We start from the raw sequence: 25,599 nt of genomic DNA, 5'->3' as shown, positions 1-25,599 counted from the left end.
TCTGCAAAGTGTTTTTCGGCAGAGTTGGCGCAAATGAAATCTAGCGGTAAGCATCTTGAACACCAGTGGAGGAAGGGCCACAGGGTTGAGAATAGACAGAAGTAGTTAGAGGCTTTGAAGTTGTACTATCGCCAGATCAGGAGAGTGCAGAGGGAATACTACACTGGGCAAATTGACCTAGCAAAAAATTCAACGAAGGACATCTTTCAGGTAGTGAAACAATCAATCAATCAATCAATCATACAATTTGTATAGCGTGCTACTCACCCGGAAGGGTCTCAAGGCGCTGTGGGGAGGGGTTCGCTACTGCTCGAACAGCCAGGTCTTGAGTTGTTTCCTGAAGGCGAGATGGTCCTGTGTCAGCCGGAGGTGGATGGGGAGGGAGTTCCATGTCTTAGCTGCCAGGTGGGAGAAGGATCTTCCTCCGGCGGTGGCTCTTCGGATGCGTGGTACGGCGGCGAGGGCGAGTGTTGTAGAACGTAGCTGACGGGTGGGCGTGTAGAAGGTCAGGCGGTCGTTGAGGTACTTGGGGCCCAGGTCGTGGAGAGACTTGTGTGCGTGGGTCAGGAGCCTGAACGTGATCCTTTTGCTGACGGGGAGCCAGTGCAGGTCCCTCAGGGGCCGGAGATGTGGCTGCATCGGGGGATGTCCAGGATGAGTCGGGCGGAGGCGTTCTGTATGCGCTGGAGTCTTTTCTGTAGTTTGGCTGTGGTTCCCGCGGAGAGGGTGTTCCCGTAGTCCAGTCGGCTGGTGACGAGTGCCTGGGTGACCGTCTTCCTGGTTTCGGTCGGGATCCACCGGAAGATCTTACGGAGCATACGCAGGGTGTTGAAGCACGATGAGGAGACGGCGTTGACTTGTCTGGTCATCGAGAGGGAAGAGTCCAGGATGAAGACCAGGTTGCGTGCGTGGTCGGTTGGCTTGGGTGCAGTGCCCAGGGCAGGGGGCCACCAGGAGTCGTCCCAGGCGGAGGGTGATGGTCCCAGGATGAGGACTTCCGTCTTGTCTGAGTTCAGTTTCAGGCGGCTGTTCTTCATCCACTCGGCGACGTCTTTCATCCCTTCGTGCAGGCTCATTCTGGTGGTGGCGGGGTCTCTGGTGAGGGAGAAGATCAGTTGGGTGTCATCGGCATATGAGATGATGTTGAGGTTGTGCTGGCGTGTAATGGTTGCAAGAGGTCTCATGTAGACGTTGAAGAGGGTGGGGCTGAGTGATGATCCTTGCGGGACGCCGCAGATGACTTCGGTGGCCTCGGGCCGGAACGGTGGGAGGCGGACTCTCTGTGTTCTTCCGTCGAGGAACGAGATGATCCACTCCAGTGCCTTCTCTTGGATCCCGATGTTGTTGAGGCGTTGGACTAGAGTGCGGGGGCAGACGGTGTCGAACGCTGCAGAGAGGTCCAGGAGGATGAGGGCCGTTGTTTCCCCGTTGTCGAGCAGGGTTCTGATGTCGTCGGTGGCTGCGATGAGGGCAGTCTCTGTGCTGTGGTTGGCTCGGAAACCGGACAGCGAGGGGTCGAGGGATCCGTTCGTCTCGAGGAAGGCTGCAAGCTGTCGGTTGACGGTCTTCTCGATGACTTTGGCAGGAAAAGGGAGGAGCGAGATGGGGCGGAAGTTCTTGAGGTCGGTGGGGTCTTCTCTGGAACGAGTGACCGCTGCGGTCCCTGCCTCTACGGCCTATTGTAATAGGATCGCTGACTTTTTGTCAATAAGATTGCCAAGATCTACGCCACTTTTCCAGAAAGTAGTAGGATATATGCTCCCATGCCTGGCGTGGATACTCCGGTGTCTGAAGATAAGTTTGTGCTCCGTCCTTTGGTGGAAACTGAGGTTCTCATGCTGAAGGAGGTGGTGAAATCTGGGTCCCCTTTGGATCCGGTTCCCCCCAAATTTTTGCAACTGGGAAGGAAAATGATTGCTCCTGTTTTCACTTCGCTATTGAACCTGTCATTTAGAACTGGGTAGGTCCCTAGCAACTGGAAACATGTAATGGTGGTCCCTTTGTTAAAGAAATCCTCATTGGACCCGGCTCTTCCTGAAAATGTAAGACCTATATCCCTACTTTTATATGTAGCTAAAATTGCTGAGAAACATCTGTATGGCCACCTCTCTAAGATCCTGGAAGATAGGCGGGTTCTTCATGATACCCAGTCCGGCTTTAGGCCTGTGCATGGTACAGAGTCCACTCTCGTGCTGGCGGCCGAAGTGTTGCGGCCTGCGGCTGATGAAGTTAGAACGGTGGTCTTGATCCTGCTGGACCTAAGCGCCGAGTTCGACACAGTGCCCCATGGCCTCCTACTTAAAAGGCTAAGGGAAGTTCGGGTCGAAGGTGTCACGTGGACTTGGCTGAAGAGTTTTCTGGAAAACAGATCCTTCCAGGTTTTGCAACATCCTTTCAGCTCCAGAACTTGTCCTTTAAACCAGGGGGTGCCGCAGGGTTCAGCTCTCAGCCCAACCCTCTTTAACATATATATGCTCCCACTTGCAGATATTGTTCTGAAACATGGTTTTCAGCTTGTGTCATATGCTGATGACACTCACCTAGTGGTTACCTTGGAGCAGAAGGGACCTGAAAGGGCGGCCGATTTTATGACCTGCCTGGGGGGACTCGTGGACTGGATGATTAAGTTGTCTCCAGTTAAATGCAGGGAAGACTGAGGTGATGGTAGTTGCCAAACAGCCATCCCTCTGGTCACAGCATTGGTGGCCAGAAGCACTGGGAACCAGTCCAGTGCCGAAAGCCAAGGTGAAAAATCTGGGAGTGCGATTCAACGAGAATCTTTCCTTCTCCTTGCAAATATTGGCTGTGGCTGGGACTTGCTTTGGCATCTTGAAGCTGATACGTAAGATCTTGGACCTTCTCCCCCTGAATGCTAAAAGTTTGATTGTTCAGGCGTTGGTCACGTCTCGCCTGGATTACTGTAATGTCTTGTATCTAGGGGTGACTGGCAAAAATCTTAACATCTTGCAGATCATTGAGCAGTGCAATATTGACTGTGCCCAGGTGCGGAAAGCGTGGATATGTGGAACATCCTTTGGTTTCTTGGCAGCTAAGGCCTGGAATGAGCTCCCAGTTGATCTTAGGACAACTGAGCCGGAGTGATTGTTTCGCAAAAAATTGAAAACGTGGCTCTTCCGTCTCCCAGGGGTGGGCTAAAGTGGTAAGGCGCCATCTTTTATGGAGGCCTACGTTTTTCTTAGTGGCCAGCTTGCGAGGGTTTGCGGTTCAGCTATGTCCTAGCGCAGGGACACTCCGGTTGGAGTAACCATTGCGCTTTACAAGCTTCCTAATAATAATAATAATAATAATAATAATAATAATGGAGCTCTGTGCCCTTCTGGGAAATGTTCTTCCGAGTCCATAAATATTGTAGAGCTTGAGAGGTAAGAGGGAGTTAAACATCAATCACAACTTTAATTAAGAGTCACTCTTATGATTACTCAAAAAGGTCAAGAATACGGAGAAAGGGTAAGTTGGTTTATAACAGACTCAAAAAAAAATTATATGGATGAGTCTCAGAAGCATATTATAGTAATACAAAATAACCAAGTCCGAATCTCCAGAAGAAATTCGATCTAAATATCATGAAGCATACTGAAAATTCAGTAGCAGCTATACGGAAAATAAGAAACAAGATTTGCAAGTTAAATTGTACATTTTGATCTTCCTCTCTTGTCGTGAGTAAACTCCAGAGATCTATTTTATCCTACCTGATTCTATAACAGCAAATGCAATTATGTGTTCAATACCATTTTCTCTTTGTGTTAGCATGGCCCCAGAACCTTTGTTTCTGGCATCCGTGGTCATGCGGGTGGGTTTGTTGGGATCAAATCTTCCTAATGATGGGGCGTCTATTATGGCAGATTTTATTTTGAGGATGGCTATTTGACAACTCTGATCCTATAAGAATGCAGTGCTCTTTTTTTTAATTTTAAGTAGGTTATGTTGGGGATCCACTATTTTGGCAATATCTGCTACAAGTTTTTAATAGAACTCCATGAATTTAAGAAAGAATTCATCCTGGTTCGTTGGTTGGAACAGGCGCCTTCTTGACTGATTCTAACAAATCCATTTTAGTTGTGATGCCTTCTTGTGATATTGTGTGGCCTAAATATTCTACAGAGGTTACTCCTATACAACATTTTTCTTTTTTTATAGGCAATCCTTACTCTTTGAGTTTGTCGAACACCCTTTCTGAGAATGCTGTTATGTTCCTCAATACTGGTGCCTAAACTCAGGATATCGTCTTTGAAACAAATGGTTTTGGAAATGCCCTGCAATAAATGTTGCATTATTCTTTGAAATGCATCCTCTTATATTGAAATGCTCTTAAGGGGGTTATGAATGACGTTGGGTGTCTGGAGGGAGGGTCTAGCTCTACTTGATGGTAGGCCGAAAATAAATCGAGAACACTAAAGTAGGATGCTCTATCCATCAGTACGTCAAGTTATCAATAGGTAAAGAATGCAGTGTAAAACCCGAATACATATTGGATTGATCTTGCAAGGTGGATTTCCAGCTTTAGTCCTCTTTAAATACTAAAATGCATTTTTTATTACCTTTTTAATGCGGTTGTCAGTATAATTTAACTTTTTTGTTTTCTGGCATCTGCCAGTGTCAACATCCGGCTCCAGGCAACCTGCCAGTGATTTCTTTTAAGGAGCTGCTGAAAAGACGGGTGGCTGTGAAATGCTAGCTGGTATCAGCATAATGGAGGAAGAAGGGAGAACTAAACTTTTGATAGAGAAGATTCCAAGTACATGTGTTAATTTGAACTAAAATATACGTTTAGCATTCATCTTATGTATTGTTTGCAAGTGCTTTCTGTCTCCCTGCTCATCTTTAACAAATATTTTTTTTTTCTTTCAGTGCCTTTGTGCTGCTCGGCTCGCTGCAATCTGGCAATGCTAGCATTGTTCGGATTTTTCATGCTCTATGCACTACGTGTAAATCTGAGTGTAGCATTGGTAGATATGGTTGAAAAAAATGCAAGTATTGTGGACAACACAACTACCAAAACCTGTCCAGACCGCTCTTCTACGATTGTGCCGCATACATCAAAGGTAAGAATACCATTAGCTATCTTTGCTTGTTGCTTTGGGTATCATGGTGCTTTTAGTGCTCTTCAGAACATAGCATAGGAATATTGTGCAGCTAAATGCGGTTTTATGCTGTCTAAAACTAAAGTATGTTTATGTTTTAGTAACTTTTAAAATATGAATTGCACTTTATTTCTTTAGCAAATAGTTCTTGCCTTTTGGATGCCAATGCAGACCTAGTGTCTTTGCTGTTGGACTTGCCATTAGTTTTTGCTGATGTTGTTCAGCATCAGGAAAAAGCATGATGGCGTGTTTGTCCATGCATGTGCGCACATATGGCATGTGTAGGTTTTTGATTTACTGTTTCCAAATGGCAGGCGCCTGTTTTGCAGGGAGTTTATAAAAAGAAGAAAATAAGCTAAATGTCAACAAAAGCACATTTACAAAAAGGAATGGTTCTGCAGCAAATCGCTACTGCTGTACCCCACACAAAAAGAAGAAAAATGAAAATTAGATGCGACTGGGAGGGGCAGGTGAGTAGTGGTGGAGAGGCCAAGGGACAGGGGAAAGAATAACAAGGAATAGCGTGGAGGGAAACGCAGTGGGTACATTTACAAAAAACAATAAGGAAACAAAATTAAAAATGACATGTCTGGAGAGAAAAAATACCAAAAATCTGAACAGACAAGAAAGAGCTGGCCGGGGAGATGTCAGTAGAAAAACAACACACTGGGAGTGGAGTAAGAAAACACATTCACATGGAATGCTAAAGGTGAAAGAAAGTAATTTTCTGAAAATGAGCAGTGGAAGGATACAAGTATTCCAGTCACACTCTCAAGAAGAGAAAGGAAGCAATCAAATGAGCGTGACGAGAAATACTAGACTGGCCAAAAGCCCACTGTAAATTTTTGGTATTTTCCACAGTAGGTCTTCAACTACACAACAGGCAGCTAAAGCTGTCTGAATGCAAAACATAAAAATCACTTTCATTTGGACGGGAAGGGCGGCATCCTTTTGGGTTTCGCCTGCCGAAGGCTGCGCTCTGCGCAGCTCTTCAGCGCAGGTGAAATCCTATGTCGTCAATAAGGACTCCTGGAACGTCCCCCGGCTCTCATTGGTTAGCTCCATAAATGGAGGCTAGCCATTGAGTGCCGGATCTGTCCGTCAAGGCCGGACCAGATTCGGGGGCGTTCCCGAGATTTTTTCCCAGGGCGGAGTTACGTTTTTTCCCGTTCCCTCCCCTTTCACTGAAAGTGAATTCAGATGCGCTGTCCATTCCCGCCCCCTCTGCTGCTGTCCTGCCTTGTGTCCCTCCTCCCGCCGTCCCCCCTCCCCCCTCCTCGCTGTCCCCCCTCCTCGCTGTCCTGTTATGGCCCGATCGAGTGGCCACCTCGACCCGGCATTGCCCCGTGTTCTCACCGCTGCGGCCCGGGGGCCTGAAACTGATCAGAAGCTGAAGCGAGAGAAACGAAGGGGCCGCGACCTGATTGGTCCTCTGTTGACAGGAGGCGCGCTCTGATTGGCCGTTTGCAGTAGGCCTGTCCCGAGAGCCGCGCTCGGATTCGATGCCTTGCCCGCAGAAGATGGGCGTGCATGGAGGCTCGCAGAGCCGCGACCGGATTGGGCCGCAGCAGTGGAGCCGCCCCAGCGAGGATCCGGAAGCCGAGTCAGCCGTTCGACCCCGTCCTCGCCGAGGGAATCTCCGAAGTGCCGGGTAATCACCGCCGGGTCCGGGGAGAAGAGTGATGGCAGCTGGACTGCAGGGCCCCCGTGAGCGGAGGGAGCCCTGCGGCGAGAGGAGCGGCCTTCAGAAGCGAGCGGAGGGGGCGCGAAGCACATTGCCGGTGCCTGCCCCCTCCCCCCCCCCCTGAGGCTCCCCGACTGGAGGGAGAGCCCCGAGTGAAGACAGAGCCGCCGGCCGGTGAGTGAGCCGACGAAAGGGAGGGGCGCCGGGACACATTGCCGGTGTCCGCCCCCCCCCCGCAGTAGCGCGAGCTCGCGTTCCTTGGGTGTGTGAAGCCACGAGGGCTTCAAGGGCGGCCCCGGTTGGCAGTGGGTCGCCCCAACGTGCACAGAGCCCGGAGAGGCTCCCCGTCCCATTTTTTTGTATTTAGAGCCCTGAGAGGCTCTGGGGGGCATTTGGTGAAGTAAACGGAGAGTCAGGGCGGCCCCGGATGGCAGTGGGTCGCCCCAACGCTGAAGAGAGCCTGTTGAGGCTCAGAGGGGCCATTTTTCAGGACGTCGAGCCCCAGAGGGGGGCTCCAACGACCCCATATTTATAGCTGGTGAATGCTTTTCCCTCGCAGCTGAGGTAAGGGGAAAAATGCTTTTATATATATGTATGTTGTGTGCGTGATGGCAGTTTTAAGTGTGTTTATGTAAGAGTGTAAATGAGTAGGCAGAGTGTGTGTTTGTATATGTATAAATATGTATGTGTAAGTGAAGGTCAAGCCCCTCCCCCGCAGTAGCGCGAGCTCGCGTTCCTTGGGTGTGTAATGGCAATGTAAATGACAATGCCATTTACTTATCTGTTTTCGAAACAAAAACATAAATACAAATTTTGGCATATACAATGCCAATAACTCTAACTTTTCCAAAGGCGAAACCATTGCATTGTAAATGCTTGTTTAAGGATGTGATGTCCTTGAACTGGTCACTGTTGTTATATTCACTGATATTGTTTCCTTACTTAAGAGACAGTGTTTCATAAGCAGATGGCTGCAGAATAGATTGAGAGAGTCAAGTCAACTATACTTTTATTGGATTTCGTAAAAAATCATAAAAGAGTGGGAAAACCACCATTAAAGGAGAATACATTAGATGTACATTTTAAAAACTTGTGATAAAAAGGGAAAAGACAAGAAGATCATTCTACGAGCAGTTGACACTGATTGAGTTAAAGAGTTTAAGACATGCTGTGCAGGCAATACAAAATAAAAATGTATAGACTGCATGTGCTAGGGCAGCTTAAGTTAATTCACTTTTTATTGTCCAGTTCTTTTGTCGCAATTTTCAGGAAGTTTATGGCTCTGATAGCTGGTTTTAAAATAGTGATACGAGGATAATCAATTAATTTATCCTTGTTTTTTGCTCTTTCTATGTGTGTATCATTTTGCACTAACACAGAAAGAGTCCTCGCCCCTGCAGAAAAGGCACCGATCCACATGGCGGCCCGGTGCCTGTCCTGGCGCTAGGCTGCTTTTTTAGCGATAGCATTAGGGGAAACGGGGGGATGCGCTGTATTCTTGTTAATGCGGCGTATCCCTGCGTTTTTAAAATGTCAGAGCGCAGCATTGCCAAATTTGGCATAATACCGTAATGGGTAAAAATGACTCTGAGTGGCTTTGCAGCTCTCACCTATTTATTCAATAATCTGGCAACAAGAAGGGGGGCACCCCTGTCCAATGACGTGCAGGGTGCCACCCAAAACCATGACAGCTTCCTCCAAAGTGTGGCATCTTCTTGTCCCGCATAGCACTGCACTTCCAAAATCCAACATGGAGGATTTCTCTCCAGAGGAGTAAGATATGGTTAAACCAACCACAGTTGTTTCTAATTTACCTGAATCCTCCCCTTCCAGGCCCCTGCACATTCCATTCCATTCTTGGCCCTGCCATCTGGTAGGAAGAGCGGATGGGTCTAGCTTGCATTGCTTACTGTTCTGCTCTGTTTGAAGCTCATGTTTTATTACCATCCCCCTGCCTGGCCTGCTTTGAAGCTGCAGAACTTGTACCATCAGATAACCTCTGCTCCATCCAGGCCACTTATCACCAACTCAAAGCAGCCTGACTAAGCCTGTTAGAGCTGGCCTATCAGGGGAGACTGCTAGGAGGATGGATTTTGGCTCACAGAAAAGAAAGTATTATAACTTCTTTTCTGTACTAGTTATGATAAACTCAACAGTGGCAAGTTGTTAACTTCTCAATATCAATATTTTAAGCCCTTGAATTATATTTTTCTCCTTTCCTAGCAATAGGCATACCTAAACAAAATATTGCAATGTTAGCCTATGGAGCTAATAATCCACAGTGGAGAAAAATTAAGTGGGCAGTTTTCCTTTACCAGGGCTTATAAAACATTATTTATAAGGTCCATGCTTATAGTTACAACCCACCCCTGGGACACCTAGGTGAGACCTTGGGGGTGCCTAATGTGTAGAAATAAAAGGTAGATCATCACTTTTAAAGTGCCCATACCACCAAAGTCGAATTTGCATACAATTTACTTTGAAAGACAGTCTGCAAAGCAAGACTGCCTATAAAATGACAGCAGACATACAGCTGTGCAGACATGCAAATGCAGGAAATCTGCTGTGCCTCTCAACTCCTTTAAAGGATCTGTCATTGCCAATTGTAATTATACCTAATGACCATATACTTTTTTCATCAGAGCACTGGGCCTGGGCCTGATTAGCAGAGCCCAGGGTGCAGCCAGAGTTAGTTACCACCAGTATCGGTCCAAACAGTGGTGGTGAACATGGCAAAAAGGGTGACTTTCTCACACCTGCTATTTAGCTCTATTGATTTCTTTAAAAAAAAAAAGCAAATACAAGTAGAAGAGGAAGACACAGAATCTCAAACAAAACTCACTGTGCTACTGAATACAAAGCTCTGTGTGAACCTAACATTACACATCGTTAAGTGATTCCGACCAGTTTATAACTAGAATCTCATCAGTACTCTTAAAACATAGCACTGTTGGTACAAGCTAAAACTACTACATCTTCAGCATAGTCATCTACCAACCTCTTATTTTTACAATCTCAAAATCATTGTACCTCTCTTTTGACCACAGTGATAGCCCTACACGGCCATGCACTTACTTGCCAAGAGACAACACCATTTTTAGGCGTGGACTAGTAAAAGCTTTAGATGTGCCTTCAGAGCTTTTGTAAATAGTACTCAATATGAATAAATGACATACATGGTATGCCTCTCTGAGAGCGAGTCGAGAGCGGAAACTCCTCAGTGGGAACTTTAGAAACTGTTGGGAGTGGCCTTGTGAGCGAGGAGGCAGTGAGGAGTAAGGAGCAGTTCCACTGTAAACGGAGCTGAGGGGGTCCTCCAACCAGCGTGCGGGCTAGTGCTTACGTCGGCGCTGCTCCGCAGCTCACCGTGTTGTTCAGTGGGATTGGCACGACTGGTGGGAGCCTGGCGGGCGCTGATTTGGACATCTAGTTCAATCCACATCTTCCATTTACTCTCCCCCCTGCCTCCTTCAGCTTGTGGTTCTCCTGTGGGCCGTGCATGAATCGGGCCAATCCAGGCATTTTCAAAGGAGGACGGCAGCGCTGTGAGGAGGAAGCATGCCACATTAATTACGCTGGCACCTGGTCATACCCCTGGTAAGAGTGTGGGCTCTACAGGTTACGGAGGCCAGAAGGACCAGGGAGCTAGCTAGTAGGGGTAAAAGCTGATATAAGCCTGAGAGAAGCCTAAGTGAAGCCTGACAGAAGTTGGGGAAAGTCTGGAAGAGCAGCCCCGAAATTTGAAAACCACAGGGAGCCACAGCAAAACTACAGTAGTGGCCTCTAGTCTCTAGAGTTGGATTTAGCAAGGGCCAACAGTGCTGACAGGTGGCGGTAGACTGGTACACTGGCGACAAGTGACAAGTGCATTAGGCACTAGGCTGTTCTCTGTGGTGAGCGAAAGCAGCTGGTATTGGGTCGGTTTGGCTTGCTTACGCAGAGGCTACGACTTGTCTGCCCTAAGCCTTTAGCTCAAGCCCACCCTTGACCACCCCCGTAGCCCTTATAAGTCTGGAACATTCTGACCTCTGCAGAATGCAGGATACTCGCCTCGACGGCTCTACCCACCTTACATAGCGTCTACACAGCACAGGAGGGGGGGTGGCTGCGCTAAGAGAAGATCTTAAAAGTACCGGACTATATATTGTACACCACAGCACACTGAACAATAACTGGAACAAAGAAGCTCGCTAGCGTACTCAAATGTACCTAAACGCGCTACTAAGTCCAAGCCTCACTCCAAGGATACAAGTAAGCATTATTTAATATCATCAGCACTTCCATCAGTCATAACCTTTCATTCTTGTATGGGGTTACACCCCTCAGTACGTCCAAACCAAAGGCGGGCAGATGAAAGTTCTGACTGATTTGGACAAGGCCTCAGGGGTTTTCAAGTACAACCTCAAGTTTCACCAAAGGAGAGGCAGAATCGACTGAAGCTGAACAAACAACATCTTCACAGCCACTTGGAAAATTGCACATAGAGTTTTCAATCATAGGAGGTCAATAACAATGTCGAAGGGGGGGGTCCGAAGGCCCTGGTTAAAACAAGTTAACGAGAATTTGAAGGGCGAAATGTACTGGCTTGACCATTTGAAAGACCGGGTGAAGGAGCCAGTAGGATCAACGTCAGCAGCTATGGAAACAGCGGACCAGGGTGCAACAAGTCCGACACCAACAAGCGGAAAAGGCGAGAGCCTGGAGAACAAATGGGTGATTAACACCCTAACGCTGACCGAAAATTTCTCTAGGATTTCAGGGGGAAACAGTATTACGTCCAGCATGGATATTGTAGCAAGCTCTCAGACTCCACCATTAATGGTAATGCTAGGGACAGACCATAGCAGTACGCTCAACCATCAAAGAATGCCACTGCTACTCAGTAAGTGTGGAAAAGCTGTCCAAACTGCCAGAAGTTCTGACCACTATGATAGAAGATTTGAAAAATATCAGGCAGACCGGAGCCTTCAGCACTGGGTTTCCACTAATCGGCCTCGGAGAACAAATAAATAATTTAAGGTCCAAAGCACGCCCACAAACGCCCCATGTAACAACAAGGATCACTGAACCAGAGGAAAAAAGATCCAAATGGGATCAGATATTGTTCAGGGAACTGCAGACAACGCCCCAAAAGCCGCCAGTGTCCATTGCGAGGTGGGCAGGCTGATGTGAACCAAAGGGAATATGGAGGCGAGGCAACCAGTTCAGGTTCTAAAACTTTAGAAAGGCAGGCAAACAAAAGGTTAAAAACAAGGTAAAAAATTGCCCTACCAGAAAGGAGCCGAGGCGACGGGCCGCGCGCTGACTGGGACACTGGCGCGAGCCCAGCGCGGCCACCTGGTTTTGCTTAGCGCTCCTCGGTGATTCTGTATCAAATCAATTGTGGGTAGGGATAGGGAGTAGGCAACTGAAAGACAAGAGTCTCTGATGGAGCAAGCACCGGCAGCCCGACACTCTGACCTACAGTGCGTCGCGTCGCTATAGAAGGCTCTGCTGAAGTGTCTAAACGCTAGAGAAATAGCGCCCCTTCAGCAGCAACTGGTGATTTACCGGAGATGGCAAGCCCTCCAAATTTAATTAATTCAAGCAAAACACTTGCGATAAAATTTTCAGAAAGAACAACAAACAGAGGAGTGCTACATGCTGAGCCCCGACATAGAGATCCAAGCGCTGCCATCAAAGCCGTCCACCGCCACCTCAGCTGAACCGGGAGAGGCCAGTCAGAGGTAAGCAGTGGAATAGAGGTATAGTAGTGGCAGAAGAGTGATCAGAAAAGGACGAGAGTGCGATGCATTTCATTGTATTGCAGGACCAATGCTACTGAGTGAGGCGGAAGGGAGACGAAACCGCCCCGCCAGGTAGAGAGGGCTGAAGCAGTTCACATAGCGGCCCCCCCAGATCTAGTGAGCGCGAGACATGAAGCGGTGATACAACCTCCTTAAAACACTGACCTGCGACGGAGGTGAGTGGGTGTGAGCGCAAGAATCGAGAAGAGCACCCCCCAGCACCAGAAAACCTGTCGGGGAAACATTAAGTAAAGCGCACCGGGGGTAAGGCACTGTATCGCCCCACATCGGACCAATCGACACCTCTACCGAGGGTAGAATGGTCAAACCAAAGGAGGAGTGGGCACCGTGGTGGTAAAAACTAAACTGAAAGTGTGGAAAGACAGTAAATCACGCCGCCAATTTAAGGGACAGGCGGACCGACGGCGCTATTGCGGCGAATAAGTTGAGAATCAAGGCGCCCGCCCACTTCTCTAGCAGCCGTGCTGAGTGAGTGGGGGGGAAGAAAACCGCGGCGTGAGGTATAGGTGCGGAGCGAGTGGAAGAAAGACAGCGTGTTTGGAGCAGCACACAGCGCACAGATCACTCAGAGCCACTGTATCTCACGCACACCAGGGGAATAAGGCTGCTGGGGAGGGCAAGAGCACATGAGACTCCCACTGGCAAACCCACAGTTCCTACCAGGGCAGATTCAGTGCTGTGTCTGGCCCAGAAGCCAGATTGAGAGATATCAAGACAATTTGAGACTTCTACAAATTTGGATTGATGTTTGTTGTTATGCTTTTCCAAAAGCTTGCTCTGAAGGGGGAGCTGAGAATTGAGGCGATTGTTGGTTACATCATCTATAGGAGCCTTAATACTTTTCCGGATGGGAATGATCTGCACTGCTTTCCATTCTATTTTGAAGGATCGGCTGTGTACTTTGGGAAGATTCAGCGCTCTATTGTCCCTTCAGACAATGTGTTTATAGAGAGGGAGATTGGGGATTTTAAACTGAATTACTGTGGATTACTCGCTTACGTTCTCATGTGCCCTCTGTGATGCTTCCACACCTCATCCATCCATGTTATTTCCCCTTTCCAGGGCTCCCATTCCCAGAACCTGACCCTAAGATGGCGGCCTTTGCCACCAGGCAGTGCTTAGAACAGAAAGAGGAATGCTTTCAAATCGGTTATGGCCAACTTGGATTAAGCTACCCCCCTCCTGGTACCTCCTCTTCCTCTATTAGAAACAAAAGAGGTATGCACACATGATTCAATGCTGCTTCTCCCCTGTACCTTTTTACCTGTTTCTAGCCTTGTCGGGTACCTACCTTTGGTCCTGACTTGACCTCACTCCTATTGGTTTCATTCTCATTGTTTTCCAAACTTTGCGCACCCCTCTTATCTCATCTCTTGCGCCATCACTTTCCTAGTGGCCCCTTTTTTCTGTCCTCTACACCACATCTTCACCTCATCTCCTTATCATGGCTTCCAGTTGAATTAAGTCTGGAATCAATTGCTTCAAAGTAATTTATCCCCCTTATATGTCCAAAGCACAAGCTAAACGGTTCAAGCATAACATCATTGAACAATTTCCAGATTCCCTCTTTGTTGACCAATTCCATAATGGGCGCCTAGGGAATATTAAAAATAACTTCATCTTCTTCACTAATGACATCCCTTCCTGGTCCTCCAGCTTCTCCAATTCCTTCAACATCTCCTCCTCCTCTTCTTTTCCGCATGGGAAGCGGTTAAAAATTTCTCCCTCTACTCCCTTTAACGGCTATCTCACCATTTCTCTTTATAACAATGGTACTGTCATGATCCAAGCTTCTGACTCCTGTCTCTCTCTCTTTGACCACATCTTCCACTCCCTTTGTCCCACCCCTGCGACTACTATCTCTCTAGATTCTTCCTCTTCTTCTAGCTTGTCTACTTTCTCCCTTTCTCCCGCCCTTGACCCCCACATATTCCTTCAGACCGCTCTCCCGGGAGTCACAGGTCGATCCTTTATCCCCCCTTCTTTCATTCCCTCCCCTCCCATTCTGCCACCTTCCCACCAGGATCTCCCCCTTACCTCTTCAGCTTTACACCCCACTTCACCTCTACATCCTGCATCTCCTCATTATTCCACTGCCTTCTCCCACCCCCTTACTCCATTATTTCTTCCTATTCACCTTTCTTACAATCTGAACTACCAATCAACTCGCCTTACCCTCCCCCTCCCTCCCCTCTTCTCCTTACTCCTTTCCGCTCTTCCCCTTTCCTCGTACCCTCAATTCTGTTCTTCTCCCATCTCTCTTCAACCTTCTCTCCTCCCTCCGATGCCTCACATCCCTGCCTCCCCTTTTGGTACTCCCATCATCTTCCCTCCCACTGATCTTGCACCTCCTATCTCTCCACATCTTACATTCCCCCCTATGCTTCACAGCCCAGTTTCCCCTCTTGGTAATTCCTCCCTCTTCCCTTCCTCTGACTGCACAGTCCCTCACTCCTCCCACAACTTTCATTTTGCTCTACCCCCCACACTCCGCTTGGTGCCTTCACCCCTGCATTCACCTTTCATTACCCATGCCACCTGGCCTGCACCCTCTTCTCCCCACTCCTATGGCCTCCCTTTGACCTCCCTCCCTCTGCTACCTGTTCAGCCCCTTCCCATAACCCCACTCCTTCCCCCTTCCTCCTCCCTCCTCCAGCCATCCATTTCTACTTCCCAACTTTCTCCTCCTATGTATGATCTCTATTCTTCACCTCTGCTCAACACCAGTAAAAATATCACAGTAACTCCATTCACTCCTTTCTACCACCTTCTTCCCCCACTCAGACTCTTGCATCACATCTCTCTCCCCAGTCCCCCACAGCCCACTGTCCTCCTTCGCCTACTCCACTTCCTCCACCACCTTTGACCCTCACACCCCAACACTCTCCCCGGTCCCCCACCTCCTCCTGTCCTCCGTCGCCTAGGCCACTCTCTCCCATAACCATTGAGTCACCCTTCACTCCTTGCTCAGCACACCTCTCTCTGGAAACTAAACTTGATTCTCTCATCTCTTCCATTTCTCAGCGTGAAGCGTCCATTTCACTCATGTGCTAAGATATTCACCCCTCCTAATAACCTCCTGAGGAGTTCCTTGCTCCCGCGCCCATATAGAACCAACCACAATCTGTCCCCCACAGACATCACCAACTTATTGGCTACCTACAAGACCATCAATGTCAATTCCCCTCCACTCGCCTCGCCTAACAGGTCTACTCAATTTGCCATTCAGACCATATCTTCCTTCAGAACTTACCAGCCTCCCCCTCGAGGGGCACCCTCATTCAAGAATCTAATCCCTATCCCCCTCATCACTTCTGACACTCACATCACCAAAACAGTTGCGTCAGAGCTACACTGTATGCTCCATAACTGCAGATCTGCAAACAAACACAAACTGGAAATCTCTGACACTATCACTCACCACAATCTCGACATGCTCTTTCTCACTGAGACCTGGTTTAATGACTCCTCTCACACTTCTTTTGATCTTTTGTTACCTACTGACTATTCTATCCTCAGAAACGACAGAACAGGCAAGATCGGGGGAGGTGTTGCGATTATCTACAGAAACGCCCTCCAAATCAAAACCTTTCCCACCACCCTCTTTCGCACCTTTGAATGCCTTTCCCTAAAACTCCAAGTTCAGCATGGCTCACCCTTCAGGTTCCATATCATCTACCACCCGCCTGGTAATTGCTCTTCCTTCATAGACGAATTCATCGACTTCATCAGTGATCAATATTCACAAAGCGACAAGCAGATCTTCCTAGGTGATTTCAACCTCCACTGGGGCTCCGTGGAAGACTCGGCTGCCAACAAGCTTGCAACCTTTCTCTCAGCTAACGATCTTGCCCAACACTGCTCGGAAATTACACACGCCAAGGGCTCAATTCTGGACCTTTTGATATCCAAATCAGACCAGATTACCACTGCTTCATCCATCCTTGTTGACTGGTCTGACCATTTTCTCATTCCCTTCTTTTTCACCTCTCTCACATTTTAACTCTCGGCCAACCTAAAAAAGCCTCTACATGGTTCCGCAACACAAAAAACATTGATCTTGAGATTCTATGTGATTCTGCTAGGCGTTCACTTCCTAGTCTTGACCCCAATACGGATGTCAACGATCTCACTCCCCTCTGCCTCTCAATCCTTGCAGTCGAAATCGACAAGGTTGCTCCACTCCATAGCAAAAGGAAAAGACCCACCCCATCAGCTCCTTGGTTCAACAAAGCTCTCTATGACGAAAGGAAAAACCTCAGAATCTTGGAGAAGCACTGGAGACACTCTCCATCCAACCCTAACCTCTCTCTTTTACGCTCCGCAAGATCCAAATACCACCAGCACATCTTCCAGGAAAAAACATCTCATTTCAGATCCCTCCTCGATTCAGCTAAAAACAGACCCAAAAATCTTTTCGACCTCATCAAAAACCCAAATTGTTCTCCCCAAACCATTAAGCCTGAGGATGCTTCAAAGAAAGCAACTGAGTTCGCTATATTCTTCGATCAAAAGGTAAAATCTCTGGTGGAACAGGTCACCCACCCCACCCCCATTGAGGAGCGAAAAGCCTTAGTCACCTGGCAGAACTTAGCCGCCATCTCGGAGGTTGATCTCCTCAAATGCATCCGTGAAACCAAACCCTCCAACCATTCTTCTGACCCCATACCCAGTGGCATCGGCATTGATTTCTATACTAACACTCTTTCCTACTGGACTAGGCTAGTCAATCTCTTCCTCAGTCAAGGATCCCTCCCAGTTGTCCTTAAAACAGGACAGGTTACCCCCTTCTAAAAAAAAATCACTGCAGATGCAAATGACCTCGATAACTTCCGCCCCATCACCAATCTTCCTATTCTTTCAAAGATGACAGAAAAAAGTGTTGCAAAACAACTTTCCCAACACATTATGGACAATAATCTCCTCGACATGTTCCAGTCTGGCTTTATTCAAAATTGCAGCACTGAAACAGCCCTGCTGCAAGTGATCGATGATGCGCTGCATATTCTCGATTCGGGGGAATCGTGCCTTCTGATTCTTCTTGACCTCTCTGCAGCTTTTGAAAATGTTAATCACAACACCCTCCTGAACATTCTTCATCAGAGAATGGACGTGGAAGGCACAGTACTCCAATGGTTTGCCTCTTTCCTCTCTGACAGATCCCAAATGATTAAGATTGCGAACAGTCTCTCGTCTCCACTGGTGGTTGGTCAAGGCGTCCCTCAAGGTTCTATCCTTGCTCCCACTCTGTTTAATCTTTATCTGGAACCATTAGGGAACCTCCTAAGCAAATCTAGAATCCTCTACCATCTCTATGCGGATGACACCTAAATATACCTCAGGGTGTCGTCCCCTCATGATCTCTCACTACTCAGCTCTACTCTCAACGCTATTCACAACTGGATGTTAGTGCACCAACTCATTCTCAATCCCTCCAAAACGGAATTCCTCCTCTTATCTAGCTCTCTCTCCCCGCCTCCTGTTCAATCTTGGTTGGATCAGTTGAATCTACTCAACAGTGAACCTATCATTGTGGACTCCGCTAAATCCTTAGGTGTCATACTCAACAAAAGACTCAACCTAATCTCTCACATCAATTCCATGGCCAAGAGCGCACGTTATCAGCTGCGCCTTTTATGGGGGATTCGTCGTTTCTTCCCGGAGAATTACCTAAAAACCTTGGTCCAGTCGCTAGTTCTCTCTAGACTGGACTTTTGTAATTCTCTTCTGACTGGCCTTCCCAAATCTCACCTCTCTCCCCTCGAATCCGTCCTCCATTCAGCAGCTTGCTTCATCTGAGGGTCCAAACGAAGTGACCACATCACTCCTATCCTGTCTTCTCTCCGATGGCTTCCCATAGAGGCTAGAGCTATCTACAAAACGGCGTGCATCACCCACAAAGCTGTGCACTCTTCCTCCCCTCGCTATCTGGCGAATAAACTAAAATTGTCTGGAGGCTCAAGACTGTCTCGAAATGCGGAAAAGTTCCTTCTTGAGCCCCCCTCCTTCAAAAGGGAAAGATTGATGGCACAATCGTTCTCAGGTAATGCAGTGAGAATCTGGAACTCGCTTCCTCCTTCGCTCCGTGCCATCACCTCCATCCAGATCTTCACAGCGGACCTCAAATCTCTTTTATTCCAAAGACACTTTCAGAACTAATTCCCTCCTTCTCAGACCCCGCCAGGAAGTCCTTTAGTCAGTGTAAATTTGTCACATATATTTATATTTTTGTTTTTACATCCTATGCTTGCTGCGTTTGATTTTGTCTTCCGTTTGCCTGCGTTGTTTTGATTCTATGGCCCGCTATTATTTGCCAGGAAGTTCTTTAGTCGTAAAATTGTCATTGATATTCATATTTTTGCTTGTACAGTCTGTGCTTGCTGTGCTTGAGAATGTGTGCCTTATGCGTGCGTCGCTTTGATTCTATGGCATGCTATTTTTATTTGTTCCATTCCTGTAACAGCTCTCTCATGTAACATAACTGGTTCTATTGTACAGTGCTCTGACACCTTCGGGTAAAGTCCGCGCTTTATAAGAATGCACTAAATAAATAAATAAATAATTAAATAAACTAACAAAAGCCCTTTGCTCCATCGAGGGGACAAACGGCGGAAGTAAACTCATGCAACGCCTATTATCCAATATTCAAGAATAAGAATTGGCCAAAGGAGCAGGGATGGATGTATGACGTTACAACGCATACTTTCACAACGCATACCATTACAACGAAACTTTTACAACGCCAGATCCATTACAACGCATGCCTTTACAACGCATGCCATTATAACACAGCTGCTATTACAACGCATGCCATTACAACGTAAGTATGGGTAAGTATTTTTTAGGGTAAGTGTTGGATAGTGTAGGGGTTAAAATTACTATTCTAACTCCAGGAGCGCGTAATAGTAGGGTAAGTGTTGGATGGTGTAGGGGTTAAAATGTAATTAAATACTTACCCATACTTACGTTGTAATGGCAGTTGCGTTGTAATGGCAGCTGCGTTGTAATGGCAGCTGCGTTGTAATGGCATGCGTTGTAATGCATCCTGCGTTGTAAAAGTTTCGTTGTAATGGTAGTGCGTTGTTTTAGTTGCATTGTAATGGCTGTTTCCCACAGGGAGTAAAGGTTTGCAAGAATTCAGCCACATCAGTAGCTTCAACTGGTCAATCTCAGATACAACCCCAACAACCTGCGGAGGGTGTAACATCAAGCATTGGTAAAAACAAATTAGGCAAAATCTTTGGAGATGCCGAGAACACAACGAAACTCAGAAGAGTAATAAAGACGGTAACAGGGGGCCAGGAACCACAAATACAACTGAGCAACAACTCATCCACTAAAGAAGTGGGAGCCAGATATCAAAAACCAATTGAGGCTCCAAACAATAGAAAAAAGATGTATGCCGCAATATATATTTCCAGACAGTATGCAGGACACACTCAACAGAGGAAATATCTTGAAACATTTCCAATATATCCTGTCATTATCAGACGTAACCAGCAAGGACCTCATCAGTATACAATTCGAAAGTAACAATAAGAAAAATAAGCGGGAGAATACAGTACTGACATGGAAAAATCAGGCTCTGGCTAAAAGGGTAATAGTGGAAAAGGAAAGACTCACAGATTGGTGTATCGCGGTTGAAGAAAAAAGGGAAGAGAAATACCCTATGTGGAGGCACAAATAAAATCACAGTCTGCCCAACCAGTCGACCTAGGACCCGAAAATGGCTTATTAAGAGGAGTACCTAGACTACAAGTAAACTCCAACTACAAAAACATAAGCATACTATATAGAGTGAATGAGGGAACAACGCAAAGAAGGATAACCTGGTCAGTGGAAGGAAAAGGCGGCAGAGAAGAGTGTCAGGCTGTGAATGGGCCGGTAAGTGGCTCTTTTATACACTTTTAATGAGTAACCGTTGACCGCAAAGTCCAAAGTTAGCAGGTGTTTGACCGCAGAACATAACAAAAAGTTGCATATTTTTTCAAAAACAATTTGCGTGATTCCTCTGAAACTTTAAGGCGGAAGCTCCTTATAAGCCTATTGTTTATTTTTGAAAAGATTGGAGAATGCGCAGGCTTTTATGTGAATGAAAACATGGAGAAAAACATTAGAAACTTATTTATTTTATTTATTTATTTATTTATTTATTTTGAAAGTTTTATATAGCGCGAACAAGATCTTTGCAGATATCAGAGCGCTTTACAGACGAAAAGAACAACGTGTGAGAAAATAATATTGGGGTGGGGAAGGTACATGTGGGAGCATAGACCACCAGATACATTCGTGATGATACAAGTACAAATACAAGTCCAAATAATTGATAGCGTAAGCACTCAGGCAGGTCATCAAACGAGCCATACAAAAATGCAAAACAGGTCAGTGAAACTGAATGATGCAGCGTCTGTCAATAACATCCCCACTAATAGTTCAAGTGTATTTCGCCATGAGGATAGCTTTTACTTCTTTCTTAAAAAGTATCGTAGAGGAGATAAGCCTTATTTCAGGGGGGAGTGAGTTCCAGATCCTGGGTGCCATTCCAGAGAAGGAGCGTTTATACGTTTTTTCCTTACGGAATCTTCGGGGCTTTAGCAGGAGATTGTCTGTGCCTCTAGTGATTCTAGAGCCTCCGGAAATCGACAGCTTTTGGGCGAGGTATCCGGGTGAGCTCAGGTGGACAGCCTTGTGCGTGATGCAGGCGATTTTCAGATGAATTCTGGCTTCAAAAGGTAGCCAGTTCAGGGCTCTCAGGTCAGGGGAGATGTGTGAGTGTTTTCTTGATCCGGTGATGAGTCTCGCTGCAGCGTTTAGAGAAGCTCTTATGGGTGCCGTGGTAGTTAGGGGGAGACCACAGAGGGCGATGCTGCCGTAATCTATTCGAGGGATGACTAGAGCTTGTACCGCAGTTTGGAAATCTTTGGCTGGAAGGAAGGGTTTGAGTTTCCTTAAGGTATTGATCTGGTAGTTCGCCCCTTTAATTGCTTTGTTGATGTGTTCCTGCATGTTGAGGTTCGTGTCAAGTGTTATGCCTAGGGATTTTGCTAAGTCTACAATGGTGGGATGAACATTGAGTGCGGTTAGGTGTTTAAGCCAGCTTTGAGTGGTAGTGATCTTCGCAGGAGGTGAGATCAAGAGGAACTCTGTTTTAAGAGCATTGAGCTTGAGATGATTAGCGGCCAACCATGCTTGGGTGCTTCTGATCGTTGAATTCAGGAGTCTAATGTCTTTGGGTGATTGTACTTTGAGATAAAGTTGGGTGTCATCGGCATACATGTGGAATTGAACATTGGATGCTTGTAGCAAGGTGGTGAGAGGTTCCATGACTAGGTTAAACAGAGTTGGGGATAGGGAGGATCCTTGTGGGACGCCTAGCGATACCGGTATTGGAAAGGACATCAAGTTGTTGCTCTTGAATTTCTGCGTTCTGTTGTGTAGAAAGGACTTGAACCACTTGAGCACAGTTCCAGATATACCCATTCTTGTGTTTAATAGATCAAGTAGGTTCTCATGTTTGACGGTGTCGAATGCAGAGGAGAGATCCAGAAGGATAAGGAGGCAGGTATCGTTTTGATCTAGCATTTGGAGGGCGTCGTCAATTATGTGTATCATAGCAGTTTCTGTGCTGTGGTCCGCTCTGAAGCCTGATTGAGTGTTGAGGAGATCAAACTTTTTAATGTGCTTAGTCAATTGAGTTTGTGCGCATTTTTCCAGTAGTTTGGCAAGAGTCGGAATATTGGTAATGGGACGATAATTATTTAGATCAGTGGGGTCGGCTGTAGGTTTCTTTAGTATAGGTGTGACTTGTCCAACTTTGAGGGAGTCGGGAATGGTCCCTTGTTGAAGAGAGCTGTTGATGATTTTAGTCCAAAGTGGGAGTAGCGACGGGGTAAGGTCTTTGACAGCGTTGGCAGGAAGGGGGTCCGAGAGGTGATTGGCTGGTTTCAAGGTGCTGAGCAGTCTACCAATTTCTTCTTCCGAGTAGGTGGCAAAGGATGTCCATGTAGCATTGTTTTTTGGTTCAGTGGGTGCTGTGCAGATCGATTTGGGATAGAGACTTACGTCAATGAGGAGATCGATCTTTATGTTGTCTGTTTTTTGGGTAAAGAAAGATGACTTATGACATCATAGGTGCTTTAAAACGGATTAAAGTACATTAATCAAATTAAAATAGAGTCTATTGAATAATGTGCATTAGCTGTGCGACTGATCGGAGTGCAATGATGCTCCACATGTAAAGTTATTGTTTATTTTAAGCCATGTCGATATCTAAGTTTCCAAAGCTGCGGAAAGTCCCAGTTGGTCCCCACTCCAACTCTTAGCCCATCTTGTTCTTCTAGATGACAGATGCATCCTGTTATTGCTACAGTTTCTTGATGTTCAGAAAGATGTACACGCAGAGGACATGGGCTCGGAGACTTGTTCATCAGAAAGACAGTGACCAGAGGTTATTGACCTTCATAGGAGAGATAAATCTGAAATACAGGAGGGTGTGAGGCCTACTGCCTCTGTAGACGCTCAAGGCAGTGTGGACATTTTTAGCACAACCCAGTCTATGGTCTGGCAGGGTCATTTGAGACTCTCATGTTTCAGATGTGGACAGAATGGGCCTGGGCACTATATGGTAAAACTAGACCCTGCTTCATGCCCCAGGGATGCTTGTTCATCCCACTGAAGGCACTATTTAAAACCATCTCTGCCCGAACCCCTAACACATTATTTAGAAACGCATTTAGGCCAGACACAATGCTGCTCTTGCAAAGCCTGATCAAGATTTTACTTCTTAATCACAAATACAGACAGGATAAAGGACAAGTCCTGTTATGTAGCTCACAGTATAGTGCTTACACGGACTTCTGCAACATGACAGAGAACAGGGCCACAAACTGAGCCTTCTCCCTTGAGATACTGATACATCTAGATAGCTTGCAGTCCAGAGTACTTTCTCTTGCATTATGCCGCACCCTGTAGAACACACATGCGTGCACACACACAAATCGCAACAGTTTGTTTTTGAGAAAGCTTATATTTTCACAGGTGAGTATGTTTAATTAATCAGTTAACGAGCGTGTGGCTGAATTTTACAGACCCACTTTCCTCATCCTTAAAATGTTGAGCTGTTGGTTCAAACTAGCAGCAAGGTATGGCCTCAGCTCTCACCCTCTTTACATACCAACCAGGAGAAATGCGAATGCAAGCATGGAAACACATGGAGCCTTTGTGACGTCAGACATTTGCTTAAATGGAGTATTACGGAGCCAGCGGTTTAGAAACCAGCCTTAGGTTATATAATCGATTTAAGCCATGATGTCGTCAAGAGAAGTAAGCGTTAGAGAAACAAGCATTGGCATTGCCGATAGGTCTCGCTTGTGGGACCTTGTAAGTATTTAGTTTTGCAGCACAATATCCGATTATGCAACAAGGATATTGTGCTGCAAAACTAAATACTTATAAGGTCCCACAAGCGAGACCTATTGGCAATGCCAATGCTTGTTGTAATTGTTCACTCTCGATAGGGGGGGTCATTTGGGAAGAGGCAGTCAGTTAATGAAGAGTCTTTATCAGGCGGCCATAATAGAAAGGATGCTTATGAGCATAATGTTTCTGCCACAGCCAGGGATGCCAACCCTACCTCTGATGCCTCCTTCTGTGCAGGTCTGCACTAAGCCTAATTTCGATTATTAAAAGAGCATCTTGGGGCTCGCACTTATCCACCACAAGGAAGAGCACATCCCCAGCAAGTCAGGCCAAGCAGCTTTCAGCCAGGGACAGTGTATGTAGCACCTCTTAGAGCTCAGTTGCTTTGGAGTCCGCCTCCATAGATGCAATTGGTGAAGTTCTAAGTCTGCATAAACATCTCTGCATGGCTTACGATGTCTGTCAAGGTGGAGTACTGCACTGAGTCTGATGTAAGCTATGGCGGCGGTGGCAATGCTGCGCACTGATTGGTTCTAAAATGTAGACGGGCGCACAATGCTTGCTAGGTGCTGCTTATGCCACTCACTGTTATATCGGTTCTGTGGGATGAGACTGGCTGAGGTACAATGACACTGTATCGTTCAAATCAGTGATCGGAAAACTTCTCTGCATGGCTTACGATGTCTGTCAAGGTGGAGTACTGCACTGAGTCTGATGTAAGCTATGGCGGCGGTGGCAATGCTGCGCACTGATTGGTTCTAAAATGTAGACTGGCGCACAATGCTTGCTAGGTGCTGCTTCTGCCACTCACTGTTATATCGGTTCTGTGGGATGAGACTGGCTGAGGTACAATGACACTGTATCGTTCAAATCAGTGATCGGAAAACTTCGCAGTGCAGAACTGAAAAAGCTGAAGGAGGAGGGGGTGCGAGGGATGAGGGAACACGGCCTGGGGGAAGCTGGCTGGGGAGGGGGAGGAGAAATGCAAGGAAGGCTGTGTGCGGCGTAATTAGGGGAGGAGAAGCCGAGAAGCCGCAGAGCGCACGCTGGGCGAAGCCCTTTGATGTGCTGTGCGGCAAATGGAAGGAGGCTGATACGCGTTCATGTTTGAACACGTGGTTCACGTGAACTGCATGAAAACGCCAGCAAAAAGCTGGTGGTTTCATGATGTTTTCGCTACTTGAATTCTCGCTCCGCACGATGCGCATGCGCGCATCGATAGGTCGCGAGACCTAAAAATAGATGTTGTATGTAATTGTCGCATGTAATTGCCTAAAAATAAATGTTCTTGAATTCCATTCAAGTAAGGCTAAACATTCAAATGGACCATTCCCAAGAATCTACACACCACAACCCTATATAATTATTTGATAACTTTATTTCGGTCAATGACCATAAAAGTGCAATAAACTATGTACAGGCACAAAAATAAAACCAGACATATAGACAATTTAAAAAGTTATTAAACGTTGAGTTATCAAAGATGAGATAAAATTAAAAGCAGTGGGCCGTTATTTTTTGTTAATAAAAACAGTTCTTCTCCGCCACATGCCGTGTAAAAATCGGGAGACAGCAAAAACAATGGGAG

The 25,599-nt window shown here is 46.7% G+C and overlaps 1 protein-coding gene across 3 annotated transcripts in view; it reads left to right on the top strand.

Moving 5' to 3' along the window:
• SLC17A5 (solute carrier family 17 member 5) overlaps window positions 1–25,599 on the top strand; it is a 418,561-nt gene that overhangs the window by 81,082 nt on the left and 311,880 nt on the right. For all 3 annotated transcript variants that reach the window (XM_078648061.1, XM_078648062.1, XM_078648060.1), the window contains exon 2: window positions 4,870–5,063. In XM_078648061.1, coding sequence (XP_078504187.1) covers window positions 4,870–5,063 — 194 coding nt within the window. The remainder of the gene's footprint in view (window positions 1–4,869; window positions 5,064–25,599) is intronic.

The sequence above is a fragment of the Lissotriton helveticus genome, chromosome 6 (genome assembly GCF_964261635.1).
Source record: "Lissotriton helveticus chromosome 6, aLisHel1.1, whole genome shotgun sequence".
In the NCBI taxonomy this organism is placed as follows: Eukaryota; Metazoa; Chordata; class Amphibia; order Caudata; family Salamandridae; genus Lissotriton; species Lissotriton helveticus.
The sequence above is the reverse complement of the archived record's forward strand: the minus strand, read 5'-3'. Positions and strand labels throughout refer to the sequence as shown.